Below are 15,808 nucleotides of genomic sequence, written 5' to 3' on the forward strand. Positions count from 1 at the left end.
CTGAAGCTATGATGAGAATTAGCCCACCTGTTCTACCCCACAATGCTTTTTTTACAGCTATCTGGAGAAGTTTATTTCAGTTATCATTATGATTTTCTGGCACTTTACTATTCCTACTATTTCTCATGCATTTCTTAAGTCTGTAAGCTCCCCTCTGCTGCAGCTGGAGTGACACAAATGACTCTCCACCAGACACAATCTCAGACAGTGCATTCAGATCAGGAGTGTTTGTTTAACCATAGAATCACATAGTTTTTTTCTTTTAATAACTTTTTTCATCTCAGTTTTCTCTTCAGTTTTGTTTTGTTTTTCCCTGCAACAAAACTGCAACAATTGTTCTGTAAAAATATTAATTTGTTTTTAGAAACACTCGGGGTTTTTTTGGAAAAGACACTTCTGTTGGACAATACTTGAGAACAGAGGTTTTAAACCAACTACTGCTAAAAATAGATGACTTACTGTGGTTATCTTACTGCACCACTAAAAATCAGCAGAGGGAGATATATTTTTGACTATAAACTACTGCCACCGACTCCATCCTGTGCTAACATGGTGACATTGCTGCAGAATTAGTTCACACCTGACAGGTTCCGTAAGTGGTCAGAATAAATTAAAAAATAATAATAATTATGTATACACACATATATATATATATATATATATATATGTCAAGAAGTCAAACAATTCTATTAAGGTGTGAAGAAATACTTGTCTGAAGAACATTTTGGGTTAATCCTTGGTCCTGTCACTTTGATCAAGTGTCCACAGCATTTCCCAAGGACTCATGAATTTTGTTTCTAATGTTCAATATTTAAGTAGACATGTGGCTGGAAACTCAATACAACCCAGGGTAGTGAATATGTAAGAAAGCTGAGAGTCATTATGCTCACCCCTTTCAAGGAAAGAAAAGCAATGGTTTAGAAAAAAATCCCAAATGAAATACAATCAAAAATCTCAGCGCTACTCTGTGTACATATAGGCACATTCCTTGCTGCTATTTTGGCAAAAATAGCAAAAAAAATTACATCAAATATGTGGAAATTCTTTTTCTAATGCCAAAAAACCTCCCACAGAAACTATGGGACTCCTGCTTGATGAGGTGCTACATGTAAAATCCAAGAGCGTGGTTTAAAGTTAAAAATTAATGTTTCTTGTGCACTCTTTGAGCTAATGAAGGGTATCAAAATGGTAATGAAGTGTAGCAGAGGTAATGCCTAGGCAGGCAGGGACTACTGGAAGACTCTCCTGACCCAGGAATGAAATCTCAACTGCTTTTCTCTTCCCCAGGAAGTAGAAACTTTTCATACTGGATTCTCCTCGTTTAAGAAAAGCAGTAGTACAAGACTTGTCAGGAAAGTCGTAATGCACTGAGCAGCTTGGAAAACAAAAGAAATTACTCTTTAAAGAAAGACCAATTGAAAACTTCAGCAACATGTTCCCAAAGACAACAAAAATACACAACAGCCACTCTGCACACATCCTCACTTTTGGCAGGAAAATATTCTGAAGGACACCAGTGAGTATTTTGTATATTATTGATCAAATTTATCACTTAATCACTTCAAAAAATGAGGAAGATTTCAAAAGACTGGCTGGATTAGCAAGGATTAATCCACTCATTAATCTGAAAATGTGCAAAAACAATTGCAAAATGAGACCAATGAAAATTCCATACTAAGAAAGTTAACAGTCTAGTTAGATAGTTAGAAATCTGGACACATTCAGAAAACTTTGGTACAGAAAACCACTTTCCTCAAAAAAAAAAATTAAGTCATATTGCATCACGTGTAAAAGACAGCTCATCTTTTCTGCATTAGGATTTCTTAAGGCTTTCTCCACATGTAAACAAAACCTCTAAAAGGATTCCTGTTTTTCACAACAGAATATGAAAAACTACATTGTACCTATGAATAAAATTCCTTCATTTCTCTCATGAATAAACAAAGAGCTATAAGAAAGCTGGAAATGTGTAATCCCTGTGTCTAGATCTGAGACGTCTCCTTGGATACAATGCAAAAACAGCAGGGAATGTGTAGGCATCCTCTGAACAGTATTTAATGTGAGGGCACTGTTCCTTGTATCTATGGAAGTCTAGAAAGGAATGTGGAAAAATAAATTATTGTTCTATAATAAGTCCTTCTTCAGGAAGAGCCAGCAATAGTGGCCTAAAGACCATTTGTTAATTCAGTTTTAGCTTCTTGTGAAACTTTCTAAGTATCAAGTTTCAGCTCTGTTGGATATGGGGCTGGTGGGGTTGGTTTGTTGGGGTTTTTTTCCTTTGTTTTAAGAAAAGGAGAAGTGCACAAAAAGGCTTGAATTTATTAAAATTACTTGGTTATTAGTTTTGCTTTCATACAGGCATCACTGCTGCTCCATTTTAAATACAATTTACATGGGATGGTGGACAACCTATTTTAAAAAGCCTCCCACATCAACCATCAAAAAAAATTAAAAGGGTATTCCAATATAGAAAAAAACCCAACTGGTTTAATTAAACAACAGATCTACCACTTTGAATTGAACTCAAATGTGTTCTGAAGAAAAATAATCACCTAATTGTACCATGACCCAGGAGCTACAAACTATTATGAAGACATTGTGATACCTACTATCCCCACATGCCCACAACAGTTCTGCTCTCAATCACCCCATCGGAATTACTGTGGTGTAATCACACTGGGGAAGATGATATCAGCATCTGGACACTTACTCAGCGTTTAACACTTCAGTTACTCCAGGCACAGGAAGAAGGTGGCCATCTCTACTGCGGGTTTTACGAATAATACAGAGAGCTTGGTCATTCAGGACGTGAAAATTACTTCAGTCAGACCAGCTCCCCTGGGAGATCAAATTTAGAGCATTACAATTAATAAGGGGACAAGCCCAGCCCTCCATTAAGGGAGGAAAGAGAAAAAAAAAAAAAAAAGAGTCTGCATTTAATAAGGTGGGAAATTGGTCCTGCCTATGTGAGGCCATTTTTGCTGTTGCTTCAAGATCCCACCAGAAATTAATTCAGGTCAGCCTAACTGCAGGACAGCATCTTTCCTTACAGTAAACTTTGGTTTGATGGTCTGGTCCTATAAAGAAACCATAGCTCTCAGTAGCATATACCCTTCATTTGGGGAAAAAAAAAATGGTGATTTCAGCACACAAAAGACAAAGTCTCTTCCCCTTCAGCAGAAGTCTCTCTAACAGAATAATAAGCAAAAAGGCACACCAAAAATTGCACCTAGCACATGTGTGTATACCACAAATACTTGTGTCTAGAGAGGTTATTTGCCAGTGGGCACAAATCTTAAAGGAGAGCAGCGTGGGTACAGACAAAGAGAGATGCAAACCTGGATGCTGCAGACTTTTAGGTTGTCTCTTGCAATGTCTGGAAGAGCCAGTGTGAGGCTTGCTGCTCCTGTCCCTCCTCTGCTCTGGTCATCCCAACACCCCCAGCACCTGGGGCAGAGCCAGCACCATTCCTCCCTGCACAGCACCAGCACATTCCCACTCTCCCATACCAAAAACCAGAGCTGAAAAAGGGGATGTGGTCATTCTCTGTGACTGAGCCGAGAAATAAAAGTATCAAGGGATAAGTGTCAGGAAGAAAAAGGACCTATTCAGGCTAAAGACAATGCTGGCAAGAATAAACATGGTATAAACTGGCTGAGGAGAAAGTCAGGCTAGACATTAGAATCAGGCTTAAAGAGAGCCATGATGATCGTTGACAGCCCTCCAGAAGGAGCTGTGAAGACAACAAGATTAAATGAATTTTAAGGCAAGGCCTAAGATGGACCTGAAAAGACTCTATTCTGCCTTCTTTGTTAAGGTTTATGACTATGACTCATTACCATTCTGCATTTCATTCACACTTCACATGCCCTCTCACACTGCAAAGACAGAAATATGCATGTCAGAGAATTACATGTTGAAACACAAAGGTTTGTAACCTCTTTCCATGAAATTCCACATCTACAAAGCACAAGTTCTTGCAATTTCGTTCCCTTCAAAGCTGGAGGGGACAAGAAACCAGTCAGAGCTGGTGTGAGTCCCAGGGTCCAACAAGCATTTTGAAACATATTCACTAAGTAAAGACTTTTAAATGTCTCCAAAAAACGCAGGTGTGCAAATTACTCCTGATTCAGACAGGAGTTATGTTTCCAGCATCCCCTCAACCACTGTTAAACAACACCCCCACAAGCATTTTTCAGTCTCATAAAAGCTTTATGAGCTGAAAAGTTCCTTCAGGTTTGGTTTTTCTTTTTTTTTCTTTCCCAGCTGCTAATCCATGACCTTCCAGCACCAGCAGCAGCCCTCACCACTACGAAACATCGGAGCTGTGAGGACACAACGGGGCACAAGGTGGCAAATTCTGCATCCTCACAGCAAAAGACAAAATCCTGTGCCCCATCAGGTGCCATGTGCAGGTGGTAACACTGCAGGGGTATTTGGCTTCCTCACTCTCATGATTCCAAGGGAAAAGCTCCTGGTTCCACTGCAGTGGATGAAGGTCCTGGGCCTCTTCCATTCTGAAACATGTGCGTGGTCCTTTTTGCAGCATAAAGAGGGATGTTTCCTCATGTGCACGGATATTTTCCTCATAAATTGAAACACCTCCCCTAGATCTGCCCACATGGGAGTGTGTGGATTGTTTGTACATTTTTCTCAATGAAAACTGCTGTATTCCTACACAAATAAGCAGCTTTATCTGTTTAGCTCTGTGTTCTTTCTTAAAAGCCCTAGAACACATCCTCCGGAATTTAAATTGAGCTTGACCTTCCACCAGGCCTCCAAATTACTTCTGTTTCCATGCCTTGTTTTGTTTTGTTTTAAACCTAGAAGTAAACTTCCTTCGTGAAATTTTTCATTCACTGCAAGCATGCATTTTAAAAGCCAGGAGCAAAGCTATTTACCTCTAGGATGAGAAAAGAAGTCCTCTAGGAGAACCTTTTTCTGATCTAATAAATGTAAATTCTAAGAAATGATAATATTTATAGCACCTTCCAGTTATATATATTGTACTACTTCATATTAAGGGGGATGGGTGTATGAGACAGAATAATATCCTTGCCACTTTATTTAACTGAGTTTAACTCAACACCCTTTGAGTGCAGCTTCAGCCAGCAATAATAATGAAGAATAAATTTCCCCCCCACAAATGCCATGCATCCATAACACATTCCATGTATCAACAGCACATTCCAGCCCAGAGAGAAGGTGGTGCCACTCTGGTGAGGGTTTGAGAAAGAGGAGAAAGGGATAAGGGATCCTTCCTACCTCTCCTTCCACCTGTGCTTGGCCACAGGTGAGCTCACCTGAGCCAGGGCTGCTCCCACCACCACCACCGGCTCTCTGTCATGCTCGATGGAAACTGCTAAAAATATCCCAAAATCTCAAGAATTCACACATTTAGCACAGCCCTTCTCTTCCACGTGGAATGTTAAAACACTGCTCCTGCCTAGCAAAGCCTAATGGCACCTCCATGGAGCATTTAAATGTTATTGTGCCCACGCTGTGGATGGCAAATGGAGCTGCAGGGAGCAATATTCAGCTGTGCAATAGCAAGGTTTTTATTGTAATTGAGTGATAGGAAACAAAACATGGTGCTGAGCTTCTGCTGAGCCCTGCCTCCCTGTTAAACTGTTGCTTCTGGCAAAAGCTGCATAACAAGGAGGTGAAGAATGGGGGGAGAGAATAATCTCATAAATAGCTCCAGCACTTCTGCAAACACAAAAAGGAAAATATATTCATTTATAGACAATGCCATTTATATATAACCTCTCATTATTATTCCTGTTTGAAACAGTTATTTCTTGACAGGCTTTGGTAAGCAAGCTGTCCTTTCTTAGGGGGCATTTTTGGACTCTTGACTTGAACTTCAGTGAAGACCTTGGTTTATAACCCTCACAGATTAACTTTATCTAAAATTGCTAAGCTGTATTACCTTGAAAACATGCCAAAGGAGGGAAAAACCTTTGTTTTATCATAGATGAAATGATGTAAACTGGATTTATAGCTGCCAATCAGCTGAGACTAAAAAGCCAGAGGTTCAGTTTATGTAGTTCTTTATGCTAGTGGGTCAATTCTCAAATAAGGAGTGATAGAATAAGTTAAACTACATCTTAGTGAAAGACATATGTTGGTAATATTTGCCAAATTCATTCCTCTTCATTACTCCCTATACGCATTTTCTTCAGCACAAAGAAAAGTTTATGGACTAAGGAACAATGAAGGGAAACTGGGCCTGACAGGACTTTTCAGATGCTGTCCTTCATTTCTGTAGCAATAAAAGAAACCAATCCAAACACTCAGAGAGAATAAATCTTTGGCACTTCTAACTGAATTTGGGGTAAGCAGATAGAGGGTGCCTTTAGTCTGAGGATAGCTGAGTGGAAGAATTCCTACTGCTAGGGCCTGAAAACAGAAATATTAAGAAAATTCCTTCTTAATCTTGCATTAGACACATGATGAGGCTCTCTGTGTTTAAAGTGAACATACAATTTAAAAATATACCAAGAAAATAAACTTCTTTCTCTCCTCACAGACTAGATAATTCTTAAAGGCAGATTTTTAAGGATTTATAACTTTAAGTCTGCTTATAAACACCCAGACACATATGCACATCTATACCAGGGAAATGCATGCACAGCTTTGAAAGTTTGTGAAGATGAAGACAAACCCTAAAAAGAGTTTGTCCTAAAGACATGATCACCCAAGACTGAGTAAGAGCAGCTGTGAAGAGCATCTGCATTCTGATACACTGTCCTTTAGACAATTGACTTTGAACCTAAATCCTAATTTAATGAATCACAGTACCCACACTATTCTGAAAAAAAACCCCAAACAAAACCCAAATAAACAGCAACAACTAAAAAAGGTGTAAAATAAGGCTCTTCCTGATGTATATGCAGAGAAATCCACACCCTTTCAGACCATCCTACTTCTTTCCATCACCTGGAACACACAGCTGCCCAGCACAACAAACTCTCCTGTATGGTATTAACTGCAGCATAACTCAAAAATCTAACAGGAAAAACAAGGTCACTATTACCTACTCCAGCTACTCATTACTAAGTCAAATTATTTCCACAAAGGACTTAATAGGTGGGTGAAGACTTGTCTTCAGAAATTACCCTTCTGCTCTGACTTACTGGACTTGTATCATTTAATGGAGAATCTCAAGGCACTGGTAGCATATAATGACAAAATAATGATAATAAACTATGGAAACAAAAGTTTCAGAACTATCATTTTCTGAAATAGAAGGCTAAGCTGCAGATTTGCATCCTGTAAATATAAAGTAGGCTAACAAGCATAACGTGAAAAAAGATACCAAGCCAAGGTATGAAATGTCCAACCAGGAAATGGTACATCTCAAGGGAAAAACCACCACTGATTTTTGATTTTTGAATAGAACCCTACTGAGAACAAACCTGACAAAACCATCCAAAAGGCTCCCATAAATTATTAATTCTGCTGGATGAGTTCTTCAGAGGCACGGAAGTTACGGCCAAAAACCAAAGAGAAAACAGTTTCTGACACAACCACTCAAAAGCCATGCATGCAGTTAAGGTATATAAGACCAAAAAAAAAAAAATCCATTTTTTACTGTGTTCCTTCAAAAAATAAAATAATTATTATCAACCATAAGATAATTAAACACAATAAAACATTGAACCTAAGAGAAATTCTGTGCTTCGTACTGCATGTCGCTTCCTTTACTTTTTGTTTCAAAATATTATGTTTTACCATGACATCTAAAATAATAGTCAGTTGACAAGCTTCTTTAATGTAAAACTGCACCCCCTTCAACGTTTGCATTATGGAGACATATCCATCATCAACCCCAACAGTTCATTGCTACTTTACAAGTTTCTGTTCTGGATACCCATGGAATTGAAGCTACATACACATGTACAGAACCATCAGCTAAAAAATGTGGCAGAATTAAATATTGCATCAATTTGCACCACATATTCTCCAAGATGGATTTAACTATATGTTATTAAATTATTTTATATTATTATAATGATATATTATTTTTTTAAAAAATTAAAAAACCCCATTCCTCCAAATCACAGGAGGCAGTAGAGAGCTTTAACCATTTTTTAGCTGACTACACTGTACATGGCATTGTTAATTGCTACAGACCAATGGAATGTTAACATAATCTAGTGCTTCATTTAGGACTAGTAATGCATGGAATGGAAGCTGTGAAATTAAAATGTTTGTTTCACAGACAGCTGGAGTTAAATTGGTGACTTGACAACATTAAAAAAGAAAACTGGACTGTAGCCATCATGACTTTTAAAAAGAAATAAAACAGTTTCATATTCATTCCTGGATAGAAATCATTCTTACCACACAGCATATATAAAATACATTTCTGAGGGGCTTTTAACGGAGAGAAAAATAGACCTACCAATATTCAGTAAGTTGCTGTCTAGACAAAAGTGGTACTTTGCCTCCTTCAGAACCTTCAGATCCTTCAGATCCAAGGAACATCTCCAGCATATTCTAAAGCACACCTGTTTGTCATGACAAACTGTCCACTCAGATGGACTACGGGTCTAAAAGGCAAAATCTTACCTGTGTCATTGCCTGTGATTTGAATAACATACAATCTTATGTCATTATCAGGGTGTGAAGTAGAAGGAGACACCTCCTGAGGTTGCAAGGCCTCTGTGGCCTCCTTCACTTGGGGTGGAGCAGTAGGTCGTGCCACTGCCGTGGCGGTTGATGCTGTGAAATATTCCTTATCGATTTCTGGCTCCAGCATCTTTCCTGGCAGATCATCCTCAGCAGTAGCTTTGCTGGGAGAAACAGATTCGTCAATTATTATGATGTCATGGCTTGTTACCTCCTCTTCTTCCTCAGGAATGATGCGTGGAGACTTTTGAGTGACAAAAGGCTTGGTTGCAGATGTAGGCTGAGTTTTGTCTACAACACCAGTGGAAGGTGTTGTCATGCTGCTGAGAATTGTTGCCTTATCTGTTGCAGTAGCTGCAAACACAGTTGGCATGGTTTCCTCAGGTCCTGTGGTCATTCCTGAACCCTCTGTAGCCTGGCTTGGAGAAGCTCCCAGAGTCAGGCCAGTAATGCTTTCCACAGTGGAATGTCCCGCTGGCATCGTATGGGAGGGCGGCACAGAATCCCAGCTCACTGCATCATCTTCCTCCCTGGTGGGGGCTCCTGGGCTCTCCTGTGTCTCTGCTTCGGTTCCAGCAGTTATGGGCACCACCTCAGTGATCTCCTCATCCTGGTCAGGAGCAGTTTCAGCTGTTGGAGTCACCGTCAGGTGCAACCAGGTGCTGGTTTCCTCAGGTCCCAGGACTCCTCCGTGGTCCGTGAACATCATGGCAGGCACAGGAACCTCTGTGGCTGGGAACATCTCATCATAAGCTGAGCCTGTCTCATCCAGTGTCTCCTGAACTGCTGTTTGAGGCCATTCAGATCCTGGTGACATCTCTGGTTCACGTGTGTGGGCAGATGTCTCAGCAAGCGTGGGCTCTGTGGCAGTTCTTGGTTCCAGACCTTGGTCCAGTGTGGAGAGCTCTGGGAACACCTTGATATGTTTTGCAGTTGTTTCTGTTGCTTCTGTATGAAAGATATCATCAAAAGGAGTCTGATCAGTAATTGGAATATCTCTAGTGACCTCACTGTCTACAGTAACTGGAACTAGGGAAGCATCATACTCCTTCTGTGGAACTGCAGTATCTACCTTTGTTACCTCTGTAAATTTAACAGTTCCCTTTGTCCCTGATGTCTCATCTCCTCCATGCTCAGTTACCCCCACAGCTGTGGGCACACCACTTGGCAATACAGTTACACTTGAGGAGCTAAAAGACCCTAGGGTGGCACTACTTTCTTCCACTGGTATTTTGGATACTGTGGTCATTTCCAAATCCAAGGAGCTGCTCGTGTGGAATACACTTGTAGTGTCTCTACTCTGACCAAAATCAGCTGATACCACTTCTCCATCCCTTGTGGTCTCTGCTGGCTCCCTGCTCGTCTCAGTTGCATCTGTAGCTGCTGAAATTGGAGCTCCTGGATGCCCTGTGGATTCCACAATGTGCCCTGGAAACGATGTAGGCTCCATTCCAGAGAAGCCATCCTCTGTAGCAAACTCAATCACTCCTCCAGTGGGAGAAGACTCTTCTGTCACATACCCCTCCTCTCCATCTGCTGTCAGCCACGTGCCAGCACCTGGGGGGGCCTGTGTGATCTTCTCCCTTGCAGAACATCCCTCAGATTCTGCTGCAACACAAGGAGGAATGGTGGCTGTGGAATGAGGGACCCCCACACCTGTTGTCCTCATTTCTGGTTGTTTTGTTTTCTCCTGCTCCTCTAAGACAGCTGATGCTTCTGTCTGATAAGATGAGGGGATAAGAGACACTTCTCCAAAGCTTGGCAGGGAATCTGTGCTTCCTGAGATGGTCTCAGATTCTGTTTGATCAGCAGCTGACACAGAAAAGGATACAGGTGTTCCAGATGCCACGGTGGGCTGCCCATCCCTCAGGTCCTCTCTGCTCCCTTGAGCTGAAGCCTCACTGTCAAACGCTGTCGCAGAGCTAAATTTAACGCACGGCGTTGACTCTTTTGCTGCAGAAAACTGTCCAGTGGTTACTGCGTGCTCATCTAGGAGTGTCTCTGATGCAGCAGGCACTTCTGATCCTGGGGCATGACCAGCAGCCACCCCAGAATCTCTGCCAGGCACAGCAGTGCGCATGCTCTCACTGCCCTCCCTCTCTGCAGACTCATCAGGGAGCAAAGCTTTAGGGATTACAACAGTTGTAAGATTCTCGTCAGATTTTGCCTCCATGGATTTTAGTGTGGGTGCATTTGTGAGGTGGGCACTGTGAAACACATTCTCTTTTGCTGATGAATCTGAAGTCCCTGTCCTGGCAGCCTCTCTCCGAGAAGTCTGTAAGAAGCTATCTGTAGCTGTCCTCAGAGGACCCACTTCTATTTGCTCAGTCTGATTATCAGCATCATGCTTTTCTGCATCTCCCGTTTCAGCATCTTCCCAAAAACCAGTGGAACTCTTAGCTACAGCTGTGCTATCCTGAAAAATTACAGAGGTCAAGAAAGCGTCCTCAATGCTTTCAGACCTACCTTGTTCCTCGGGCAGCTCAGCTTCAGAGTAAGTGTGATCCAGTTCCAGATCTGGGGACGTGGTGTCTGTTAGCCTGGGTGAGACATCGTATTCAGTCCTTCCCAGTGTATCATAAGTGAATATTTCGCCGTCGGTGACAGTCTGAGGTAGAAGAGTGGTTAACGGAATGTTCTCCATGAGCACCTCCATCTCCCTTTTCTCCTCAGCCACATCAGTAGTCATTTCTGTCTCTTCTTCAGACTCTGGGGTTGTTTCCTCCAAAGAAACTGCTTGGGTGGCAGGCGCTTCAGTAAGCGGGGTCTCAGAGATGGGAGGTTCGAGAGGAACTCCAGCAGGTGACGATTTCACGCTCTCAGTTCTCAGGGATGTCACAGGCTCAACAGTTGTAGGCTCTGTTGTCACTTTTTTAGCTTAAAAAAAAAAAAGCAAAACAAAAAAAAAGGGCACAGTCAGTACATGAGTCACTTTAATTCATTAGTTTGAATGTTACCAACTAAAACTAAATGCCATGCTGAAAAACAAGTGTAAAAGTTCAAAGGCTTTAGGCAGTTCTTTAGAGCACCGAATGACATGCAATAACACACTGTAAAGCTGCAGAACACCTAACCTGAAGTCAGATGAAGTGGAAAAAGCAATAATATTCTTCATATTTGTAGTCTACATAATTACCCCTAGAAGTCCTTGTGTTACATGGGTGACCATCAGCCAGGCAGGTATCTGATTTGGGGACATAAAAGTTTATTTCAAGATGTCACAAATGAGCAGAGGTGTGGGTTTTCTTCAAAGCTTGATGCAGCATCCAACTCAGATGTAGAAAGGGAGTGAAATAATGCTTTTGTTTATTTTCAGCCCATAATTACAAACTGCAAAAAGGAATCCTCACTGCAGTGAGAGTGTGCTCAAGCAGCAGGATCAAGCATGCCACTAGAAAATACTGCTGCTGCTGCCCTGCCTTTAAATTCTGCTGGGAGAAATTCATTGTGGGGAAAGGCGAGAACATTGAGCCATGAGAACATAAACTTAATGCTACTAAAATGATGTTGATCTTTGGAAAACACTTCAAAGATGCACGTCTGAAACTCCTCCACACAGAGAAATGCTTCCATGGGAGTGCTGAACATGCAAAGGCAAGGTGTTGAACCCTCTGGATGACGGGAGAGGTAAGGGAGTTGCTATCCTAGATGAACAGGAGGCACAAAGAAAGGTTCTTCCAGAGAACCAAGTTGTGATGTTTTAAACAACCTGGTGGCCTTGCTGTTTGTCTGCTCCGTGTAGTCCACATTTCCATGCCATTTGAGGAGGAAATGTGTGCCCAGCACTGCAAGGTGTGTCAGCAGATTTTGAATTCCTGGAAAAAGTGAGTGCTCAGAAGAGGTTTTCCTCAGGAAAAACCCAGGTTGGAAATCTTCCCTTCTGCCAGTTTTTCCAGGTCAGTAATCTTCTGAAGGGCAAGGAGCAGATGGGTGGAAGATGCAAATGTCTTAAACCAGTGCTGTTAAACTGCTAAGTGACTGAGAATCAAAAGCCTTACAAGGATGCAAATAAAGAGCAAAATACAGCTTTTAAATCACACTAAGCATATGAAGAACACATTAAGCAGTCTCTGCTCATGAGGACTGTTTACCAGACAGATATGACTACATCTAGAACTTCATGCAAAATAAAATCTTGCTTAGCTTGTAATAGATCAAATAAGTCTCTTCCCCTCACACACAGAAATCAAAACAGTTACATTATTTCACAGTTTATACTCAAGCATAAGCAGCATGCGTGCACAAATCAGGTTTTTTAACACACCCATGGCTAATTAGGTGCCCCTTTGATAGCTGCAGATATGAATTCTGCATGTGCAAGCCAGGGTGACACAAATATTTGTTCCGTTTCATACACTCAGCTTTGAAAATGCCACGTTTGCAGGAGACCCATTGATGCGCCCTGAAGCAGGAGGGACTGGTCAGAGGATGACTGCTCAAGATTTCTAGAAGAAGGTGTAGAATTACAGAGCAGCAACATGAGGTAAAAGGATTGATATTTCAGCTTTCCTGAATGAGAAGTGAAAGTGAAAAGGAAATTGTGAGGGCAAGAAAGTATGACATTGCTGTGTTTAGAAGTGGTGGCGTTCTTTGCCAGCAGATTAAAAAAAAGGGGGAGCAGATTCTTTTCCCCACCACACATTAAAACTTTTTGTGGTTTTACAAAGAAGATTTAGCTACATATTTATTTATTTGTTTGCTTCTTTATTTTAAGTTAAAACATTTGGTTGAGCAAGAGGAGTAAAGCTCATGAAACCCCACTAAGAAAAGCATAGCCTGAGCACAAGAGATTTTTGTGTTTGGGGTTCCAGAGATTGGAGTGGATGTTTGCTGCTTTCTTCAATCTGTGAGACACAATCAAGAATCAATGAATTCCTGCCATTTCTTCCTCCCTTCTCTGCTTGCATGGGGATGGTTTAAACCACACAAGTTTTGCTTTACATCTTGAGAAATGAAGGATGCAGACAAGTGGCGTTGTCACTGCTGAGTGGTAGCTGTTAAATCTCTACCAAAGAATTCACCAATATTCCTCAAAGGCTTTTTTTTTTAAAAAAAAAAATGGCAAAATGGAAAGGAGGCAGCAAAGTACTAATCACAGGATCAGTTTCCTGAATGTGGATGGAATTGGCTTTGCAGCCAACACAAACACTCACTCAGGCCCCAGCTGCCATACTTCGAGTGACCATCAGGATCACCCTCTAAAAGAATATGAAAATGTTAATACCCTATAACAGAGCTAGACAAAAATGAGGGCAATGTGGATAAATTTTTAAAATCAGTGGAAAAAAAAGGTAACTTTATTTCATCACTGCTGGGAAATTGTGTACACTTACTCACAACCACTTACACAGCTTCCAAATTTCCAAGAAATGCTTGGAAGTCCCAGGAGTTCACATATTTATGCTTGGGATGCAGATATTTATTATTCAAGACTTATTATCTGCTAATGACTTGACAGAATAGGTACACATTTATTATGCCAACCTGAAAAAACACCAAGCATATTTGGTTTGCTTATATTAATAACTGAATCAATAAATATTACCTTTATAGAGTGTTATAAGTAGAGCCCATATTTTTTAAGAGTTTATCAATAAACAGCCAGATTTTCTCCCATGGAAACTGTGTGCAATTCAGCTCTGGTTAAAATCAACTAGAGTGTCTCTAAAGTCACTTTGTCAAAACAATTATATGTAAGTCTTTTCACTCACATCACTCAGGATTGTAAACTTATTTGAGTGGATAAAAAAAAACCTGACAGCACTTTCTTCAATGAGAAATCTATCCATGTTATTTTTTTTTTTTTCCTGTGTGAAAAGGAAAAAAAAAATAAACAAAGGGAAGGTTTCTTTTTTAATAGACAACACCAGTTTGAGCTGTCCTCCACTCCACCCAGATGTTTTGCATTACTGTACTCCTTGCATCATGCATGCAATATGCTATCTCCTTTGTCCTCCTTCTGGTTCAAGACATGAGGCAGATTTTCCTAATAAAATTCATGAACATATTAGCAGCAAGAAAGCAAATTATCTCACCAACAGCTGCTCATATCAAAGACAATTTTTATTTTTTTTTTTAATCGATTCCTTCTATATTGAACAACATGCATGAAGTTTATTTTGGAAGGGCTGTATGACTTTGCAGAGATGCTATACTTTTTCACTCTCTATTTAATTATTTTATGCTTTTACTGTACAGCACTTTTTTCCTCTTCTTTTCCACCATGATTTAAACAAGGATTCAAAATTATGGAGCAATACTGAAACTTACTATTTTTTTAAGGAAATCAAACTACACAACTTCAGACACGGTTTAACTTTATAATTACCAGATAAGGATTTTAGTATGTGTAATAATAATAATATGTAATAAATTACCATGTGTAAAGTGTACTTGATGGAGGAGAAATGCTTATTATATAAATTATATAATTTATATACATGGTTTTTCAACATTACCAGATCTACCCATATACCTAACTTGAGCCACTTGAGCAATTTTTCTGCAGTCAGAAATACTGTTTATCTGCTTACATTTATGTGTGTACCTAAGAACCTGGAAGAACATAGACCCTATAGACAGAGATTGTTTTAAGTCACTGCTAACAGCCAAAACAACAGAAAATTGCTTTAAGTTGGAACAAAAGCTGGAAATAGTGAATTCTTTCTGTGAATTACAGCCAAAATAAATTATTACAAAATATAAGAAATGTTGAGACACTCAAAATTAATGTTTGACATCTTTGAGCCCAATTTGAGCATGATGACAATGCAGAGAGCTGCTCTGCTTAATTTTTACATATTTTTATATGTTAATTTGTTACGTTTCTTCTTGGTGTCTGTTCCTTCCCTGCTACCAACCCTGGCAGAGAGGACAGCCTTGAATGTTCCCCTGAGTCCAAAAGTTTTGCCAGCTGGAGTTTGAATTACTGGCAGAACCTTCCAAGATGAACAAGACTAAGATTAAGAACAGATTAAAAAAAAAAAGAAAAAAAAAAAAAAGATGAACAAGACTAAGATTAAGAACAGATTAAAAAAAAAAAGAAAAAAAAAAAACAAAAAAAAAGGGAAAAAAATATTGGTGCTCTGATTTAGAGACTGAGCAAGAAACCTCTGATCATGGCACTGATCCAGTACCTGCTCATTCACGCCTTTCCAGAAGCAGTGGTGCA

At 40.2% G+C, this 15,808-nt stretch overlaps 1 protein-coding gene across 2 annotated transcripts in view; it reads right to left on the minus strand.

Annotated features, from left to right (window-relative positions):
• The window catches only part of VCAN (versican), an 89,976-nt gene that overhangs the window by 42,148 nt on the left and 32,020 nt on the right, over positions 1–15,808 (minus strand). Inside the window, exons 6-7 of one of the 2 annotated variants that reach the window (XM_015615090.2) lie at positions 11,104–11,514; positions 8,578–9,585 (exon numbers count right to left, since the gene is read on the minus strand). In XM_015615090.2, coding sequence (XP_015470576.1) covers positions 8,578–9,585; positions 11,104–11,514 — 1,419 coding nt within the window. Of the gene's footprint in view, positions 1–8,577; positions 11,515–15,808 lie in introns of both variants that reach the window. The other variant, XM_015615089.2, reaches the window with a different exon arrangement.

This window comes from Parus major, chromosome Z (genome assembly GCF_001522545.3).
Source record: "Parus major isolate Abel chromosome Z, Parus_major1.1, whole genome shotgun sequence".
In the NCBI taxonomy this organism is placed as follows: domain Eukaryota; kingdom Metazoa; phylum Chordata; class Aves; order Passeriformes; family Paridae; genus Parus; species Parus major.